Genomic DNA, 17,859 nt, shown 5'->3' with positions numbered 1-17,859 from the left:
TTTCCACCTTTTGTTGTGCTGAGTCATTGTTCCTGTGTCCTCAGAAGTACAGATAAATCCAACCAAAACAAACACGTTAGCTTAGCGCTAGCGGGAGAAACGGCTAGTGGTTTTTAACAAGAACTAAAGAGAAATTCGACAAACCCTAAAATCTGATACTATGTTTTTATTTACGTTTCATGAAGAAGGAAGTTGCTTTCAGTGTCTTCAGATGTTTTTGTGTCGTTTCGTTCAGTGGTTCTTGGTGCAGCGCCCCCACAGGCCAGGAGGGGAACAGGTTGTTCAAAGGGTTTGTTAAAGTACCAAACCAAGTCTAACTAAATTTAGTTGGAAGACTAAATATTTAATTTGCTAACAAAATATTTGGCTTAAAACTTAATTTGCTTTCTAACTAAAAACCTGAATAGATTTATTTAACTAAATATTTAACCTGCTAATATTTTTTAGACTAAATATTTAACTTACAAAATTTAGCTTCAAACTAAATATTTAGTTTCAATATATTATTAGCATTGTAACTAAATGCTTGGCTAGCTAAATATTTAACCTCAAACTTAGTATTTAAGCATCAAACTTGATAACTAAATATTTATCTTGCTCATTAGATGTATAGTTTTAAACTGTGATGAATGAATGAATAACTTGGTCAAACTGACTTTGAAAAACAAACTAATTTTTATTCCTCACATTATTGCTCTTACTTTTCAAACTGCGCCCCATAAAGAGCTGAAACTATCATTCTCATCCATTTAAACTAAAACATTTTGATGTTTTTTACATTTAGTCCCTGTTAGTGTGTGTGTGAGTGTTTTCATCCGTTCATGCTCACGTCGTTAAACGGTTAATCTCTTTCCGAGGTGACGACTTGTTTTGCTGTTGGCTCCTTCACACGTGAGGCAGAGGCGGAAGCCGCACAGCCTCCCCCTCCTGTCGGCCTTCACAGGCGGCTGAAGGTGACTCCATCTCGGCTGGGATGCAGAAGCGGCTGCTGGGGCTCCCATCGGCCGGACACCAGCTCCTGTTTCCCCGGGGAAACAGCGCTTACAGCCGGGGAAGGGAGGCCCTCCGAGCCGGGCTGTCATCCGCCTGAGCTGACTCATTTTGTTGGATCTTTTTGGATATTTTTATTTTGGGGTGCCTCTCTCTGGGTGGGCTCCGGCGGAGGGGGTGCATGCATGTGTTCCGCACCGTACGGGCGGAAAAAGCGCCCAAGATCCGCAGGGAGCATCTTCCCCATCAGCAAGGGGGCGCAGGCGGATCCGGAGCGGCGGGAGAGCACGGAGGCGGCGGTGGACGACAGCAGGATGGTGGGTAGAAAGACATTAAAATAAATGAAACCCGCTCCGCTCTGTTCGTGATTTATCCTCCTTTACTGGTGTCGGTTTCCAGACGGTGCAGGAGTTCAACACGCTGGTGGCTCTGTACCGGGAGCAGGTCATTTCTGTCGGGGAGATCTCGGTGGACTGTCCGTCTCTGCGGGCTCAGATGCACCAAACCCGGTCCAAAGGATGCTCCATGGCCCGGGCCGCGCACCAGGACCTGGCCATCATCTCTGGATCAGGGTAAACACAAACCGCAGGAACATGGAGCAGCATGTTACCGCTTTGGTTAAAGTGAAAACAAAAAAAAATTAAATTCTGATTTATTATTGTTACAGTAACATTTTCCTGGACGATAAATTGTTCCAGGAATTATTGCGATAAATTATGATATTGTTGTTTTGATATTGATATTGTTGTAATGTATTACTTCAAGATTACAAATAGAGGTGAGATATTATTTGTATTATTGGAAGTTCACAGTCTCAAAGACCAAGAAACTTAAATTTTGTAAAAATAAAAAAGGAAGGCATTTTAAATATCCAGAATAAAACATCTATAGCAACAAAGAAAAAAAGCAGTTTATCATTTTTTAAAATAAAAATACAAAATAATCAGAATGAAAGTTATTTGTCTTTTTTACTATTCCATACACAAGTCAAAATGAAGAGAGAAAACACAGAATACAAACAAGATGAAACTTGCACAAAAATAAATATTAAATTTCCTGTCAACAGTGAAGGTAGAATAACTTTATCCATAAAGCCTTATTAAAAACAAAGCAGCAGAATACTTTATGTGTATTTTCTAAAACACATTATTGAATTTCAGAAAACTCATAAAAGAAAACAAACATTATATTCTTTTAGCAAATTATGCCACAAATTGATGAAGTGTGTAACAGTTTCAGTTCCACAGTTTACTGGGTTTTTATGATCACTTTTCCTCCTGATGCATTAGTGAGTCTAAATCTGGAGCTCCGTCTGTGAACATCCTCATCCATCTTGTCTCCTGCAGGCCGGAGGACGGACAGATCCATCCTGAAATCTGCCGGCTCTTCATCCAGCTGCAGTGCTGCCTGGAGATGTTCATAACCGAGATGCTCAAGTCCATGTGCCTGCTGGGGGTTCTGCAGCTGCACAGGAAAGGTACAGCACTAAAACAGAAACACTTTTATGACTTATTTTGAAGTTTAGACGTTTTCTCATAACCAGAGACACCGCTAGCTGAAAAGCTAGCTGCTCCAACCCTACAGCAGTAATTATAAACATCAGTTCTGCTAACGCTAAAGTGCTAACTAATGCTAAAGTTGATGTTTTACATCATCAATGTGTGTAAATTACCCAAACATTATATTCCAGTTAGAGTAGAACTACTTCAAAATATTTTTACTAAAGTTCAAACTAAAAACTTATTTGGTAAAAATTCTCCTCAAGTCCTGAGTAAATGATCAAATTATTGATCATTTAATATTTAGAATTTACATCATCAGATGGACTAAAATATAAAGTTATGTGAAAATTTAGGTATTTTAAAGACCAGAATGACAAAAATTCAACAAAAACTAAAAGACTTCTTAAGCTTTAACAAAAACTGCTGGATTTTTGGTTAAAACATGTTTTTCATTCAGTGGGTAGAAAATCCAGAAATTTTACTCAAGAGTAGAAATAGTTCATAATGAAATTACTTAAGTAGAAGTAAAAATACTCCTAAAAGTTTATATTTTTTAAAAGTTACTAAGTAAATGTAACCAGTTACCCAACTCTGTTCAACAGTTAATCTCCTAAACAGGATATGAGATGAATTTATGAGAAGCTAACTGCGCTAAACGTTTTCAAAATTATCAAAACTGCTAATGCGCTAAATGAAAAATTAGCTCTGCTATTAGCGCCTTAGCGAAGTGTCCCACTACTGCTAATAGCTAACTACAGCTCTTATTTCATGGATTTAAACTAAATATTAGCCACTAAAATGCATTTTGTTTAACATATTTTGATAATTAAACCACACGCTGTGAGCGATTCGGTGGTGAAGAGAACGTTCGCCCTCCACGCTGCAGATCTGCTGCTGTTTGATTTTATCAAACATGTTTGAGATCATAGGATTGTTGCCTCTCTGACCACCAGATGGCAGCAGAGAGTTGATTAAATTATTAAGATACTTTTTCTTCATGTTTTTCTAAATAAAAGTGAAGCTTTAAGTGAAACTCTGATCCTCCTGGAGGCAGACAGCAGGTCTGTGTTGTTGCTTTATTTGTGGGTTTTCCTCCCAGCAGGAACCGACTCGGAGCCCAGAGTCGACTTCCGGATGGACGAGAGCTCGGACGTTCCCATCCTGGAGGACCGGTCGTCGTCTCCCATCGATTACCCTCAGGAGACGTGGCTGGTGGGGACGGATATCGACAACATAGAGAGGTGCTGCTCTGTTCTTCTTCTGTTTTCTGTTTTACCACGTGACTCATCCCAATGCGTTTCTACTGGCAGAGACATGAAAGAGATGAGAAACTTACTCAGCAAACTCAGGGAGACGATGCCGCTGCCGCTGAAAAATCAAGGTACGTCCAGCTGTAGAGTCACTGAAAAGCTCTGCTTGGAATGACAAGCCATCATGAACGTTTCATGTATTATTTAAAAATGTTTCTGGACTCACTGATCTTGATGAGGCGGACATTTTGATGGTGGAAATGTTTCTGTTCTTTGAAAGATGTAAAGGTCCCAAAAATAAAACTCCTAAGCTAACTGGCTATAGCACTCTTGACTTGACAAGCATTAGCTTCTGCTAAATACCAGGTTGGTACGGCAGGTTAGCAGTAGCAGCCATTAAATACCAGGTTAGTGGAGAGCTTTAGGGTTAGCTTCTGATAAATACTATGTTGGTGCAGTGCTTTAGCATTAGCTTTCACCAAATACTATGCTAATGTAGTGCTTTGGCATTAGCTTCTACTAAATACCATATTTATTAGCTCCCGCCATGTTGTTGTAGCGCTTTAGCTTTAGTGAAACTACTGTTTATGGTTAGTGCTGTAGGGTTAGCGCAGCTACCCTTTTAGCTAGCAGTGCCCATCTCTGCCTTCTGCCTACTTCATCCTGTCAGACAGATTCAGTTTAGCTGATTTTCTGATTCTGCAGATCTGACAGTAAATCAGACCCGAGGCTGGTAAAACAAAACTGAACCCTAACTCTGAAACCGGTTTGTCGATCTGAAACATTTAGCCATCAGCTAAAGCGTTGCGCTCGTCATGTGACCTCTGGATGTTCTGACCCGTTCCAGACGACAGCAGCTTGTTGAACCTGACTCCCCAGCCGCTGGTCCGGCAGAGGAAGAGGCGCTTCCCCGGACTCTGCTGCATGGTGTCGGGCTGAGGATCGACAGCAACCTTTACTCCAGCTCCCACTCACATCTCACTTCATCTCTTCAAACTACAATTGTAATCTTGGGTTTCCTCAAGAGCTCCAGAATGTTTAAGCTTGGTGTTTTATTGGGAAGCGGGTCTTTGAGACGTCAGATTTGTTCGGTTTCTGACCCTGTAAATGTCCAGGCTATGCAGCTGCCTCACTGTGCTTCTCCCATGGCTCCACATCGTGTCCAAGTCTCATTCGTCTTCTGGTCTGTGTGACGTGACAAAGCAAGTCCTCCACGTTACGCCGCGTTCATGTACAGAGAGAAGAGAGGAAAAGAAGAAAAGCTGCTTCTGAATCTTAATCATCTCCGTTTTTAAAGTATATTTTTATCGCTTCGATGTTGTCGGTGATAAACTTTGGAAAATCTGCTTTTTTCTGCCTGAACCAGTCGGTGCAGAAACTGAAACATGCATGAAAAATGTCATAAAAGTGTTAAAAAGAATCTGATGCTAACGGTGCCTTGAAGGGGGATTCACATCGCTCCCCCTAAACCACCGTGGATGATTCAGCAGGCGTTCATAGTTGTGAAAAGGAAGGAAAATAACATCTTTACAGTTAGCTTTGTAGTTTAATAAACTCCAGTCCGTTTGACTAGAAAGTCCAGTTCGGTTGGAGAGGTGAGACCAAAACAGTGAAGTCTTGTCCGCGTGCAAACCACGGTTTGGTTAAAGTGAACTCCTTGAATGCATATGTGAACAGCAAGCAGACCGGAGATCTATCCACAAGTAGGAAGTGGACTACAGCGCAGGGCATTCTGGGTAAATACAACCAAAACAAATATGTTTGCTACTGTTAGCGGGAGAGATGACTCGAGAAATCCTCCAGCTGCTAAAATCTGGCGCTAATCCATTTTTTGTTTCCATTTCATGAATGAAAAAGTTGCATTCAGTGTCTTCTTCAGAGGTTTTCTCTGTGGTTGTTAGTGCAGCGCCCCCACAGGTGAGGAGGCGAACAGGTTGCTTAAACAGTTTGGATCGTTTGACTTAGTGCAGTGAGGAAGAGAACAGCAGCAGCTGGAAATCTGAAAATGTAACAGATGTTGCAGTTTTGGTCCCAAATCGGACTGAGTGTACGGGACTGTGGTGTGAAAACACCCTGAGATCGGCCTCCTCTCTGATCTGCTCTCCATATCTCAGTAGGTTTGTGCTTCTTCACTTTTCATTTTCCTTCCTCTTCACAACGTCTGAACTCTGCTGTTCAGGTCTGTCACATAAAATCCTGATAAAAACAGCAGTTTGTAGTTGTGGTGTTCACAGGATATAAAGATCTCTACGCTCCTTCTCCATTGTCAGATCTCACTCTAATGTCTGGTTTGGTTTTAGCCATGGTGGGAGTGTTTCTATTGGCGGGACGTTCCTCACCAAGTGGGCGGAGCTCTGCTCTGATGACATCATCTGTTGGGCGGCCATTCTCTCCCAAAGCTCTCGCCATATTTGTTGAGTCCAGTTAACGCCGTATCAGACACAGACGGTTAGCGTGCAGAACTGCTCCGCATTTATGGCACTTACATTTTCTTCTTCTGTTTAATTTTCAAATTGGTGATTTTATTTCCTGCAGTAGTCTTCCCTTAAACAAAAATATGAATTGGGGCCATTTTTTTTCTTTTTGAAAATTTACAAAAACATTTAAAAGAAAAAGCACTTGAAATTTTTTTCAAAAACTGTTTTAAATTATTTTTTTTCCAAAAAGAAACATATATATTGGAACTGCAAAAAAAAAGTTTCAAACTGAAAAAAATTTAAATAAAAAAAATTATTTAAATAGAAAAAGAACCTTGAATCTGAAATTTAATTTAGAACTTTTTTGTTCTAAAACTTATTTTCAGTTTTAAAAAGGAAAAAAAGGAAACTGAAAGAAGATTTGAAACTGCCAATTTATTTTGGAACTGCAAAAACTGAACATTTTTTAATTGTAAAATTTATTTTTCAGTTTCAAAACTTTTTCTTACAGTTTCAACTTTTTTTCCCTGTTGAACCAACTTTATGGCCCCAATATAGCTCCATATAAAGAATGCTTCTCATATTTCCGTTTTTGCATTACTTTGACAAAGCCTCACTTTTAAAATGAAAATACACCAAAAACACAGAAATAATCTGTTTGCATCCAGCTGGGGCCATTTTGCAACTGAATGTAATGTAACCTGTAAACGATTGTGTTTTGTTTTCAGTTTCACTGTAACGCTGTGCTGATGTTTTAAATAGTCCGTCTTGTTTTGGCATGTGTGTGACTCAGATTAGGCCTCTGTGTTGATGTCTCCTGCAGAGTAGAGGAAACTGCTGAACTTAATGTACAGCTTAGGACATTTTATAACAAAAATAAAGTTTTATATACAAGAAAATCCCATTTTTAAGATCATTTTGTTGTTTTTTCTATCAGCTCCATGCATCATATTCATCAGGAATTAGGATTAGCTAAATACTAAAATAACAAATTAAATTCAGAAATACTTTAAGTTGTAACCTAATATATACGTTTCCTCAGAGCAGTCAGTCTAAAAGCGGTTCTGAAGAAGATTTAGGGTCCAAAATAAAGCGCAAATATAACTTTATATTCTAATACGTTATTTAAAATGAGTTCAACCTACAAATGAAGCTCATGACGCCATGTTTGATTCCTAACAGGAAGTGGTGGTTGTTTTGAAGCAATCTGATTGGCTGACAGGTTGTAGCTCTGCGCTATGCTGCCCCCTATTGGTTTGGCATGATTATAGCAGCAATCAGTGATGGGTTTGTGATTTTATGTGGATAAAAAAAACCTGTCTGTACGATCTAGTTTTTTAAAACAATGTGGAGCAGATACTGTTTACAGAAAACCAGAATATAAGGAATTTGTTTGGGAATAAATAGGAATTAATAAAACTTTTAGATCTTTATTGTTATTGGTTTGAGTTCTACATAAACAGTATTTTAGCTTCATATTGTGAGCAGTTTTAATAAAAATCTGGCCTATTTTCCTTCTATCAGATGGTTTTGTTTTGCTGAAATGATCCAGACTGGGCTGAGATGTTCTTCATACCAAAACAAATCGTCGATTGTGCAAAGCTGCTGATTGTGAAAATGTTTGGAAAACTTAAGAAGGTCATAAATGAGCAGAAACTTTCCCCGTCCCCCTCTGGAAGATAAGCAGTGAAACTGAACATCTGGTTTGCATCGAGCAGCCTGGAAACTCCAGAGCTGCTTCGCTTCCCGTAACAACCGGGATCAAGAACCTGTGATTTGTTTTTAGACACCGATTGGTCAACGTGAGTTCATAAACAAGAAGAATCCCCAGAGAATCGCTGTGGGTTTATAACCACGCAGACAGGAAGCTCAGCCTCAGATCAGCTGCAGCTCTGCTTTTATTACCAACCGATTCAGATTTCTGATTAAAATCCCTCCTGCAGACGACAGCAGTTCATCTGGTGAGTTATGGCTTCATCTTTTAAGTTTTTGTGGTTAAAGTCTGCTCAACAAAACCTGCTGCAAAATGTATAGATATTTAATTAAGGAGGAAAATGCAATAAATTTGCATGAAAACTGCAGATGCAATAAAAACAATTTCTCAAAAGAGAATCAGAGTCACTGGGGAAAAAACCTGATTTTAATTTAATAATTCTTAGAAAAAAAAGTCAAAATCTAAGAAAAAAAAATATTCTGAGATTAAAATCAGAATTCTGAGAAAAAAGTCAACATTTTCAGAAAGACAGTCAGAATTGTGTGAATAAAGTTAAAAATCTTTTTTGTTGTTTTTGTTCAGTGGCCTTATTTCTCCTCTATAGAAACTAAATGAATCGCATTGCTTTATTTTAAAATAAATAAAAACTTAAATAATTTTCAGGTTGCTCGATGTCTCCATCCCGCAGCATGATGCTGCCGCTGCAGCTGCTGCTCCTGGGCTTCATGTCCGGCAGCCTGGCCTGTCACTGTGACCGGTACCCCTGGGCCCCCTGGTCCGCCTGCACCAGAACCTGCAACTACGGCACTCAGAGCAGAAGCAGGTGAGAGAGAAAAAAAAAACAGATTCTTAGAGTTAAACACGTTATAAGGTTGTTATTTTTCTAAATGATGTTTGAGAAACGGCCAATTGTGCAACAACGAACCAAAAACATTAAAAGTATTGTTGCAAACCCAGAAGATCCGACAGACGTTCCCGTCTCTGCAGGAACGTTCAGTATGATGATTATTACTGGAAGAACAGCTGCCACCAGATGTGTTCCAGATACGACACCAGGGGTTGCAACCAGCAGGCCTGTCCCATCAACTGCGTCCTGTCCGAGTTCAGCCGGTGGTCCGACTGCTCGCCCTGCGCCAGGAAGCAGGCAGGAACCAACGTCACTCCAAAACACTTCATGTTCACATTAGAAACTACAGTATTTGTGAATAATTTATTAAACCCAGCTGCCATGACTCGGGTTTCTGCCGTGTTCTGCTTCAGTTTCGGACCCGGTCTGTGGTGAGACCGTCCCAGTTCGGTGGCTCTGAATGCAGCGTGGAGCTGACAGAGGAGAGGCCCTGCCACCCCTCCAAAGACTGCCAGCTCCCGGCGGTGGGCTGCAGGGGCGACTTCAAGTGTGACAATGGTGACTAAAACTGAGTCTCCTGAACTTCAGCTGTAAGAAATGATTAAAAACGACCTTTTCTGTTGCAGGGCGCTGCATCAACTCAACGCTGACATGCAACAAACAGAACGACTGTGGAGATAACTCGGATGAGAGGGGCTGCGGAGCCCCTACGGTGGTCTGTCCCTCTGAGAGGAGACCCGCCCCGGGGGCTGATCTGGTTGGAAACGGGTAAAACTGCCTGGTTCTTACCCCAAACTGCTAACTGCCCCTACAGACGTTTGTAGAGGTGTACTTTCATTGTAGTGAGCACACTTCCACTAATGCGCTAATTGCAAAACATTTTTTTATTTAGCGCTTTAGCATTTTTTCTAACTTTGAAGGTGTTTAGCGCACTTAGCTTTTTGTATATACATTTTTTCTGATAAATTCTAAGGCACTAATTTACTCGGGTGTTTTATAAACTTTCAGTTGAATAAAGTTCAACATCTATGTTTAAGTTTTGGTTACTAACTGTTAAGAGTTCTCCAAGTAGTTGCATGTTTAGCACCTTAGCATTTTAGCTAACTGACATCTTTTAGCACATTAGCTTCCTTTTCTGGTACATTCTAAAGCACTTTAGCATTACCTTCTGCTAAATTTGATGTTGTTATAGCGCTTTAGCATTAGCTGAGCTAATATTTATTATTGGTGCTTTCGGGTTAGTGATATAGCTAATATTATATCATTGTTTCAAGTGTCTTCTGTGCTGCTTTGCAGCATTTTTCTCCTCCAAAGACTGATGATACGTCCAGAGCAGTGGGAAATGAAAATAATTATATTTAACAAAGTATTTCCTCCTTCTGGTTCCTGGTTTATTTGTAGTTTTGATTTTCTGGCGGAGGAGCCGAGGGGAGCAGTGCTGGACAACATGTTTATGGGAGGAAGCTGCATCATCAGGCGGCCGCAAAGCACTTTACTCTACCATCGAGTGCCACACAACTTTAAGACCTTTGACATTAAGGTAGTCATCGATAATCTGCTCTGAAAACTGTTCCTGCTAACTGGATACCAAGTTTTAAAACAGTGATACATCCTGGAAATGTTCTCCACTTTTTAATTATGTCAGACTTACTAACCGTGTTGTGGATGTTTAGGTCGGTGTGTTGGAAGACTTCAGCATCGACCCGCAGCCGGTGGTTTCTGAGCCGGTTGTGATAAAGAAATCAGGTCAGAGTGAACAAAACACACGAGATCAAGACAGCTTTCAGTTTTTGTTCTTCTATGGGCGCCGTTCTTCTAGCTCCAGTCTGACCTCGAGTAAGGAAGCCTTTGAGGCTTCAAAGAAAAAGGTGATTTAAATGTTAGATCTACACAACCCGTTGCTAACACAAGAACAAAATGTCTTACTAAATGTTTTATAAAGTACTAAAATCAGTGTCTATCCCACCATTTTCCAGGACTCCAAGTTTTTCCGAGTGCATCAACTTCTACCGATTTCGAACTTTACAGTGAAGGATCCACAGGATCTTGTTCTTTCGCTGCCATTCCTTCAGTTCCTTCACGCTCTGCCACTCGATTACAACTACGCCCTCTACAGGGAGATCTTCCAGCGCTTTGGCACGCACTACTACAGCTCTGGAAAACTGGGAGGCCTCTATGATCTGCTCTACCAATACAGCCGGGAGGAGATAAAGAGCTCAGGTTATACGTCACACCCTGGCATTAACAGTGTAGAACCACAGTATAAACCAGAGGTACGTCTACAACGCTGTGCATGGAAATGATCAGATAAGGTCAAAATGACTGCTCAAGTAGGAAAACCTAGGATGGATGTTGTATCCTAAAAGCACCATGAGATCGCTTCCTTAAAAGCCTTGGCTTAAGATTTCATATTGGTCACCAAAGATCCTGCATCTTTTAACAAGAAAAGACAAATACAGTTTATGTAACCTAGTTGGATACATTTTTCCATTGAACCAACATGATTAAGTGGATTAAAACTCAGTTTTTATCTCTGGCAGGTGAAACAGAAGAGACCATCAATGGCTGCCTGAGCCGAGACACGTCCTGGACTATAATCCTCTACTCTGAATCCAGCAGCGTAACCAGATGCACCAACAACCGCATGACTGAGAAATACCAAGGTTACTTCTGAAGTGTAGCAGAGTTTCTCTTATTTCTACGCTTTGGTTCGTCTCTTTGCTCATTTTCTCCTCTTTTCTCTTGTCCAGGCTCGTTCATCCAGGCCTCTGAGAAATCCTTCTCCATGGTGAAAGGTGGTGGAGCCCGGGAAGCTGGAGCTCTGTCCTGGGAAAGACAAGGCGCTGCTCCGGACAAGACATCCTACAAGAACTGGGCCAAGTCTGTGATTGACAACCCTGCTTTGGTGGACTACCAGGTCAACTCCAGAGATCCACATAGAAACATTTTGTTCATCTTTGATCCTTAAGGGTTGGCGTAGTAGAGCAGATAATAACCAGAATGATCCAAAGGGTTTTCTTACAAAGGGACATAGAGAGAAAGTTTCCTTGGTGGCTGAGACGGTGTTACGTTTGGTTTCACAAATCCCAACCTAGAGTCTTTCTGAATGGAGATCGCCTGTTCTCACTGGGTCCTCCAGCTTCCTCCCACAGTCTAAAGACATGCATGTTAGGTTAACTGGTTACTCTAAATTGTCCTAAGGTTTGGCAGGGTGTCTGCATGGTTGACTGCCAGCATACGGGTTGTTAGCTGTATGTTAGCTGAGTAACCAGCAATCTGAACATGGTGCATCTCGTCTCTGACCAAATTACCACTGGAGATGGGTACCAGCCTTTCCTCAACCTCACAAGGACAAGCTGCTACAGACAATGGATGGCATTTGCGTAGGTGTAAACAAAAACAAAGTTAAACAAAGGATCCCCCAAAATGGCTGTCATTGTCTGAATAGTCTTGTGACAAGATGGCTGCCATGACTAGAACCAATTATTGAGTCATAAGATTGTCAATCAGGGGACCATATTTTGCCTGTAAGACCAAGTGCTCTACTCTTTAGATTTCAACACGTGGTTCCAGTAACAATAAACCTTTGGAAGAGTCATCCAGATGTTCAACTGATTAACGCCTTGTTCATAAGAAAGGACATGTTGATGGACGTGGCAGCTTAAACAAAGGATATCCTAAACATAACTAGCACCTAAGCTTACAGGCAGCATAAATCACCGGCATACAGTTCAGTTTTCAGCCATCCACAGTTAGCATCCTTGCTGGCAGGATGCTGAGGAAGCATTTCTCTCCTTGTCTAACTCGCTCTGCTTGTGAATTAAGTTCTTGTGACGTTTCTTGTCCAGGTTTTATCCACAGTTGGTCCTCTCTTAAGAATTTTTTTTTTTGTTGTTGTTGCTTGATGTCATTGGAGAGCGAACATCCACATTGATACAGTTTGGTTATGCTTAGCTTTGCATGAACTCACTCATAGCTAGTCATCTCATTATTTTGGGTATTTTAACAAGGCTGGTTAGTAGGTGTAAGTAGCTGCTATCTTAACGTTTTCACAAAAACTTCCACCCAGTTCACCAAACTGACATCACTCTGTAATCAGTAAGGATATTAAAGACTCCATGTTTGTGTTTGTTCAGTTGCGTCCAATCATAGATCTAGTTCGGGGAATTCCCTGTGCTGTCACGAAGAGGAGACATCTGAGGAAGGCTCTGCTCCAATACCTGGAGGAGTTTGATACCTGCAAGTGCGCCCCGTGTCCCAACAACGCCAAGCCGGTTCTCTCTGGGACCGAGTGCAAGTGTGTTTGCCAGACAGGAACGTTCGGCACCAACTGTGAGATACGGGCGCCTGACTACACTTCAGGTACCCGACGTTTTGAGTACCAGACTCGTTTAATGCATCTTTTATTCTTATTCAAAATATTTTTTATATTGCCTGGCCACTGTGCCACTCTCTACGAGTAAATAACTTAGAGTGGCAGAAACAAAAAAAGAATCTAGCTAAAAACTTTTATGATACAACTAATCAGACATTTCACAATGTTTTGAACTGAAATGTAATTTATATGGTTGAAAACAATAAATAAAAAGTAACAAATATTTCCACTGAACTCTGATTAGCCACTAGCTTAACCAGGGGATTAGCAGCTAGCATAACTAGTGACTGTTTTTTCCACATATAAATCTATAAATGTATCTGTTTGACTTCAGGTCACATGTTGACTGTCCAACTACTTCATACCATTATAATTAATAAAGAAAAAAACTAAAGTAACAATTTAAATCTCTATGTTGAACTGCTTTAGCCTTTCAAGCTAATAGGCTAATATTAGCCTATTAGCTAATAGGCTCCTTTCAAGCCTATTAGCTTGAAAGGAGGACAAACATTTAGTCCTGTTTGTACTGGAAGGTTGTTTGTTTTCCACAGAGGTAGTGGACGGTTACTGGAGCTGCTGGGGGCCCTGGAGCAGCTGCAGCGCCTCCATGAGGCGACACCGAACGAGGAAGTGCGACAACCCTGCTCCCCTCAGAGGCGGCCAGCCCTGCGACGGTCCAAACAGACAAGAGGAACCGTGTCCCCTCTCCCTGTTTGAAAAGTAGGACTCATCCGGACTCAAGTAAAATGAACTATTTCAACCAGCATGTTTGGTTTTTGTACAGTTGCTTGTTGTTTGGGTTTCCTGTGCAGAAAAGAGTCGTGTGACAACGACGATGAGTTCACTGTGGGATGGAGGGACGAGCTGCCGCCGGGGGTGGAGGGCTGTTTGAGGCCGCAGAGACCGAGCCACAGCTTCCTCCGGGTAAAAATCACCTTAACTGGACAAAAACCATGTCTAAATTTAACAATACGTTTAATTTGAACCTAATAGCAATTTATAACGGCATATTAAAGCCATTGTGGATAGAATAAAAGGACGAGTAAATTTAAGCCAAAAAAATCAGAAATTTTGAGATTAATCTTATAAATGTTCTAGAACAATATTGGAAATTTCTGAGTTTTAAAATCAAAGTTTGCTAGAAAAATAATCAGAAACTTTTAGATCAATCTCAGAAATTTTCTAGAAAAAACAAAAAACATTTCTGACCTTGAAAAGTTTAAAATTTGTTATAAAAAACTTGGAAAATTCTAGATTAATTTGAAAAAGAATCCAAAAAAACAACAACAAAAACAAAAACAGGGATATTTCTGAGTTTGAACAGTCAAATATTTGCTGGAAAGATTAATCTCAAAGTTCAAAAGTTGTTTTTAATTAATATCAAAGTTTCTGTTCTAGCAAACCTTCAACTTTTCAAACTCAGAAATTTCCTCTTTTTTAAAAAAAAAAAATCTTTCTATGGTTAATCTGAAAATATTTGACTTTTTCTTCCAAAGTTTCCATGTTTTTCTTTTAAAGGTTCTGTTGGTTCTAGTGGCCTTTATTCATAGGTAGTTTGGCAGGAAGGAGGTTATGAGAGAGGGAGGACGTGTGGCACATGGGCTGCGCCCCACCTCTGCACCACCACAGCACCCAGTTTCCACTTTTGAAGCTCAGAAATGTCTTTGTATTTTCTATAAATTTCTGAGCTTATTCTCAAAAGTTCTTTGGCAGAAATTCACTATTTCTGTTTGTTTTCCCCAATACGCTGCTGTACATTTGATCATTTTAAGGTCTCATAGCTGTTTTGCTTCATTCTTGTAGAAATCTAAACAGTATTACAGCTTCGGTGAGGATGAGGAGTTCCAGTGCTTCACTGGATTCGAACTGGAAGGTTTCCAGTTCATTAACTGTCAACCTGATGGAACCTGGAGTCAACCAAGAGGAAGATGCATCAGTAAGTCTGTTTTTTTACCGCATCGTTGGGAGAAAGTCAATGTAGAGAAACCAGACAGTCCCAAACGTTTACAGGTAAATCCGGACATTATTAGCCGTAATGATTTAAACATAAAATTAAAAACTATTCTAAAGTTCCAAAGATCATAAATTACCAGTAGAAAAGTTTGGATACAACGAGAAATGTGGCTGTGTCTAAATATTGCTAGTGATTTAGGGACAAGTCCAAGTCAGGTCTGAAGTCTTTGAGATGCTTTTACACTGAAAGATTCATGTGTTTCTCCACAGGAAGTTCCTAAAATCTGCCACCTTCTTGTCTTTAGGGAGGCTTTGTGTTGCTCCAGAGGTCCCAGAGAACATGGAGCTGTATCCGCCCAAAGCGACGTACAGAGTGGGCGAATCGGTTGGTTTCAACTGCAATGAGACGGGCCTGATGCCGATGCCAAGAGGCATCTACAGGTGCAGCAGAAAACTCACCTGGGAGCCTCCGCTGCCTGCAGACCTCCGCTGCACAGACGGTTGGTTAGAAACATTGAAGAGGCTCTTAAAATTGGACAAACTTCTGGAAAAAAGTCGTTTTGTTTGCTAGCTGTGAAGCCATTAGTGAAAGTGCTGAACTAAATGTCCCTTTTTGTCTGTTCAGAGGAGCCATTTGTTCCTGATGGCCAGTGCGGTCCAGGACAGAAGCGGCAGAGATCTGGCTGTGTCTGCGTTGAACGGGAAAGCTGTCTGTGGGTGAATTTTAGATCTTAACATGTTGCATTTTCATCATTTTAAAGCCTCTTCAGCTCATTGGTAGTTCTGTCAAAGATGTGTTTTACCACTTTAGTTACATTTTTAGTTAACTAACTCTTTAGTTAGTTACGTTAACTCTAAATTACTAATCATAAATGTTAGTTCTGTTAATGCTAAAGCACCGCTCCAACATTGTATCTAGCAGAAGCTAATGCTAAATGCTAGGCGCTAAGTTGTCACCATGTGTCATTGACACATTTACATAAACGTCTAGTTACTTGAACAATTCTTAAATCTATAAACAAACTTTATTCAACTGAAAGTTTACAAAACAGCCAAAAATTTAGCTGGAAAAATGAACTTAAGTGAAGCTAAGTGCACTAAGCGTTTCCAAAGTTAGCAACAATACTAAAGTCCTAAACATCTAACTACTTTGAGGGTTTTTAAGAATCAATGACCAAAATGTCAACACAGAGGTCAAACTTTATTCAACTGAAAGTTAGCAAAATGGCCAAGTTAGAATTTATTTGTAAAAATTAATGTAGGCGTGTCCACCACTGGATAAACCTGCTAAATGTTGACTGACAGAACCTTGTTAGGAAGGAGAATCTAACAGAATGTAAATAAGTTTCTTCACTGATCTGAGCGTTCGCACGTCTCCAGTTCACAGTCGGCGAGTCTCTGCGTCCTGAACACAAACCTGGATGTCGCTGTGTCGATGTCGCTCTGCTCCTTCCACGCCGGCCGTTGCCACGGCGACCCACTCTTCTACATCGGTGAAGGCGTGTGCGACTCGGTCGAGCCAACCAAACTGGAGTGGGCCAGGTTCAGAGCCAAGATGTCGCCCAGGAGTTCGTTGCACGTGCCGTGCGACCTGGACAGCTGCTACGACTGGGAGACCTGCTCAGGTGAGTCGGTCTGGCGTCTCACGTACTGGGAAGTCTGGGAAGTGATCAAGCATCATGTCTAATGTTTACTTTTGGGTTCTAGCCTCTAAGAAGTGCCAGTGCAAAGCTGCTCTTGACTGCCCCAGAACCTCGGACCTGATGTTCTGCGTGAAGCTGAAGCCGATGCAGATGATCCGAAGCATGAGTCTCTGCACTTTGGCAGCTATCACCTGCAGCGGCCGGGAGCATGAAATCCTCAACGAGGGCGTTTGTCAGAGCAGATGATGGTCCAAGTAAACCTGCCTGCAGCTGCAGATGATGATTAAAAATGAATGAAAGGTTTTTGAAGCTAGTTTAGTATGGCTGGTTGTCCTGAGTGTCAATGTTTGTGGGTATATTCAATGGATGGATGAAGGTAGTTATCCTGGCATTTAAAGCTCTATTTTACTTTGTATTGCAATAAAATTTTATATTTAAAAAATGTAGACATTTGTTTTGTTGACGAAGTGGATTCACACCAGTTTCCAGAAACTCTGGTTCCTTTGGGCAGGTGTGAATGCTAATCAAACTCTGGTTTGCCTACAAACAGAGGTCTGGGTTCAGTTAGAGTTCAAAGCCCTAATGTGAACGCCAAGCAGACCAGTGACCGCTCCAAAAGCAGGAAGTGGACTACAGAGCAGGGGATTCTGGGTAAATACAAACAAAACAAATGCGATAGCCTAGCGCTAGCTGGAGAAATGGTTCCTGGTTTTTTACCAAAGCCAAACCGCTAAAATCTGACGGCATTTCATTTTTGTTCATATTTTGTGAAGAAGGAAGTTGCACTCAGTGTGTCCTTCGTTGTTTCATTGAGTAGTGCCCCCACAGGAGAGGAGGGGAACAAGTTGCTCAAAGCAGCTTTGAATTTTATAGTTTATGAAATTCAAAGTCCTGCTGTTTCTCTAAGGAAACTTGCTCCTATCGACACCCAGACCTCAAAATTATGACTTCTTGCTGGGCTTTTATTTTTTTCTTTCATGACAGCAATGGGCTTCTGTAATCTTTGAACCATTATTGTAAAAATCCATATAAGTTAAAATAATTAATTGAAATGGCGTTTGCCTTGTTAATCTTTCTGATTGGCTGCCAGTCAAGTTTAGCTACTTTGCCCCTCATGCTAGCTTAGCAATTGCTAAACTAGCTGGAGGGGCAAAGGTGGTAGGTTAGC

The 17,859-nt window shown here is 40.9% G+C and overlaps 1 protein-coding gene across 1 annotated transcript; it reads left to right on the top strand.

Annotated features, from left to right (window-relative positions):
- The first annotated feature begins 478 nt into the window (after nucleotides 1-478).
- On the top strand, nucleotides 479-17,127 carry LOC103130715 (complement component C6-like). The gene is made up of 24 exons (XM_007542192.2): nucleotides 479-1,307; nucleotides 1,390-1,562; nucleotides 2,337-2,467; nucleotides 3,592-3,733; nucleotides 3,803-3,873; nucleotides 4,590-4,676; nucleotides 8,013-8,120; nucleotides 8,537-8,696; nucleotides 8,861-9,017; nucleotides 9,134-9,278; nucleotides 9,347-9,488; nucleotides 10,122-10,260; nucleotides 10,394-10,588; nucleotides 10,697-10,940; nucleotides 11,261-11,383; nucleotides 11,471-11,637; nucleotides 12,857-13,082; nucleotides 13,647-13,815; nucleotides 13,908-14,019; nucleotides 14,899-15,031; nucleotides 15,354-15,548; nucleotides 15,674-15,761; nucleotides 16,429-16,673; nucleotides 16,756-17,127. Exons 1-24 carry the CDS (start codon nucleotides 1,176-1,178, stop codon nucleotides 16,935-16,937), a joined length of 3,666 nt encoding a protein of 1,221 aa, XP_007542254.2. The 5' UTR covers nucleotides 479-1,175; the 3' UTR covers nucleotides 16,938-17,127.
- Nucleotides 17,128-17,859: the final 732 nt, after the last annotated feature.

The sequence above is a fragment of the Poecilia formosa genome, unplaced genomic scaffold (genome assembly GCF_000485575.1).
Source record: "Poecilia formosa unplaced genomic scaffold, Poecilia_formosa-5.1.2 Scaffold664, whole genome shotgun sequence".
NCBI lineage: Eukaryota > Metazoa > Chordata > Actinopteri > Cyprinodontiformes > Poeciliidae > Poecilia > Poecilia formosa.
This window is presented reverse-complemented; position numbering and strand designations above follow the sequence as displayed.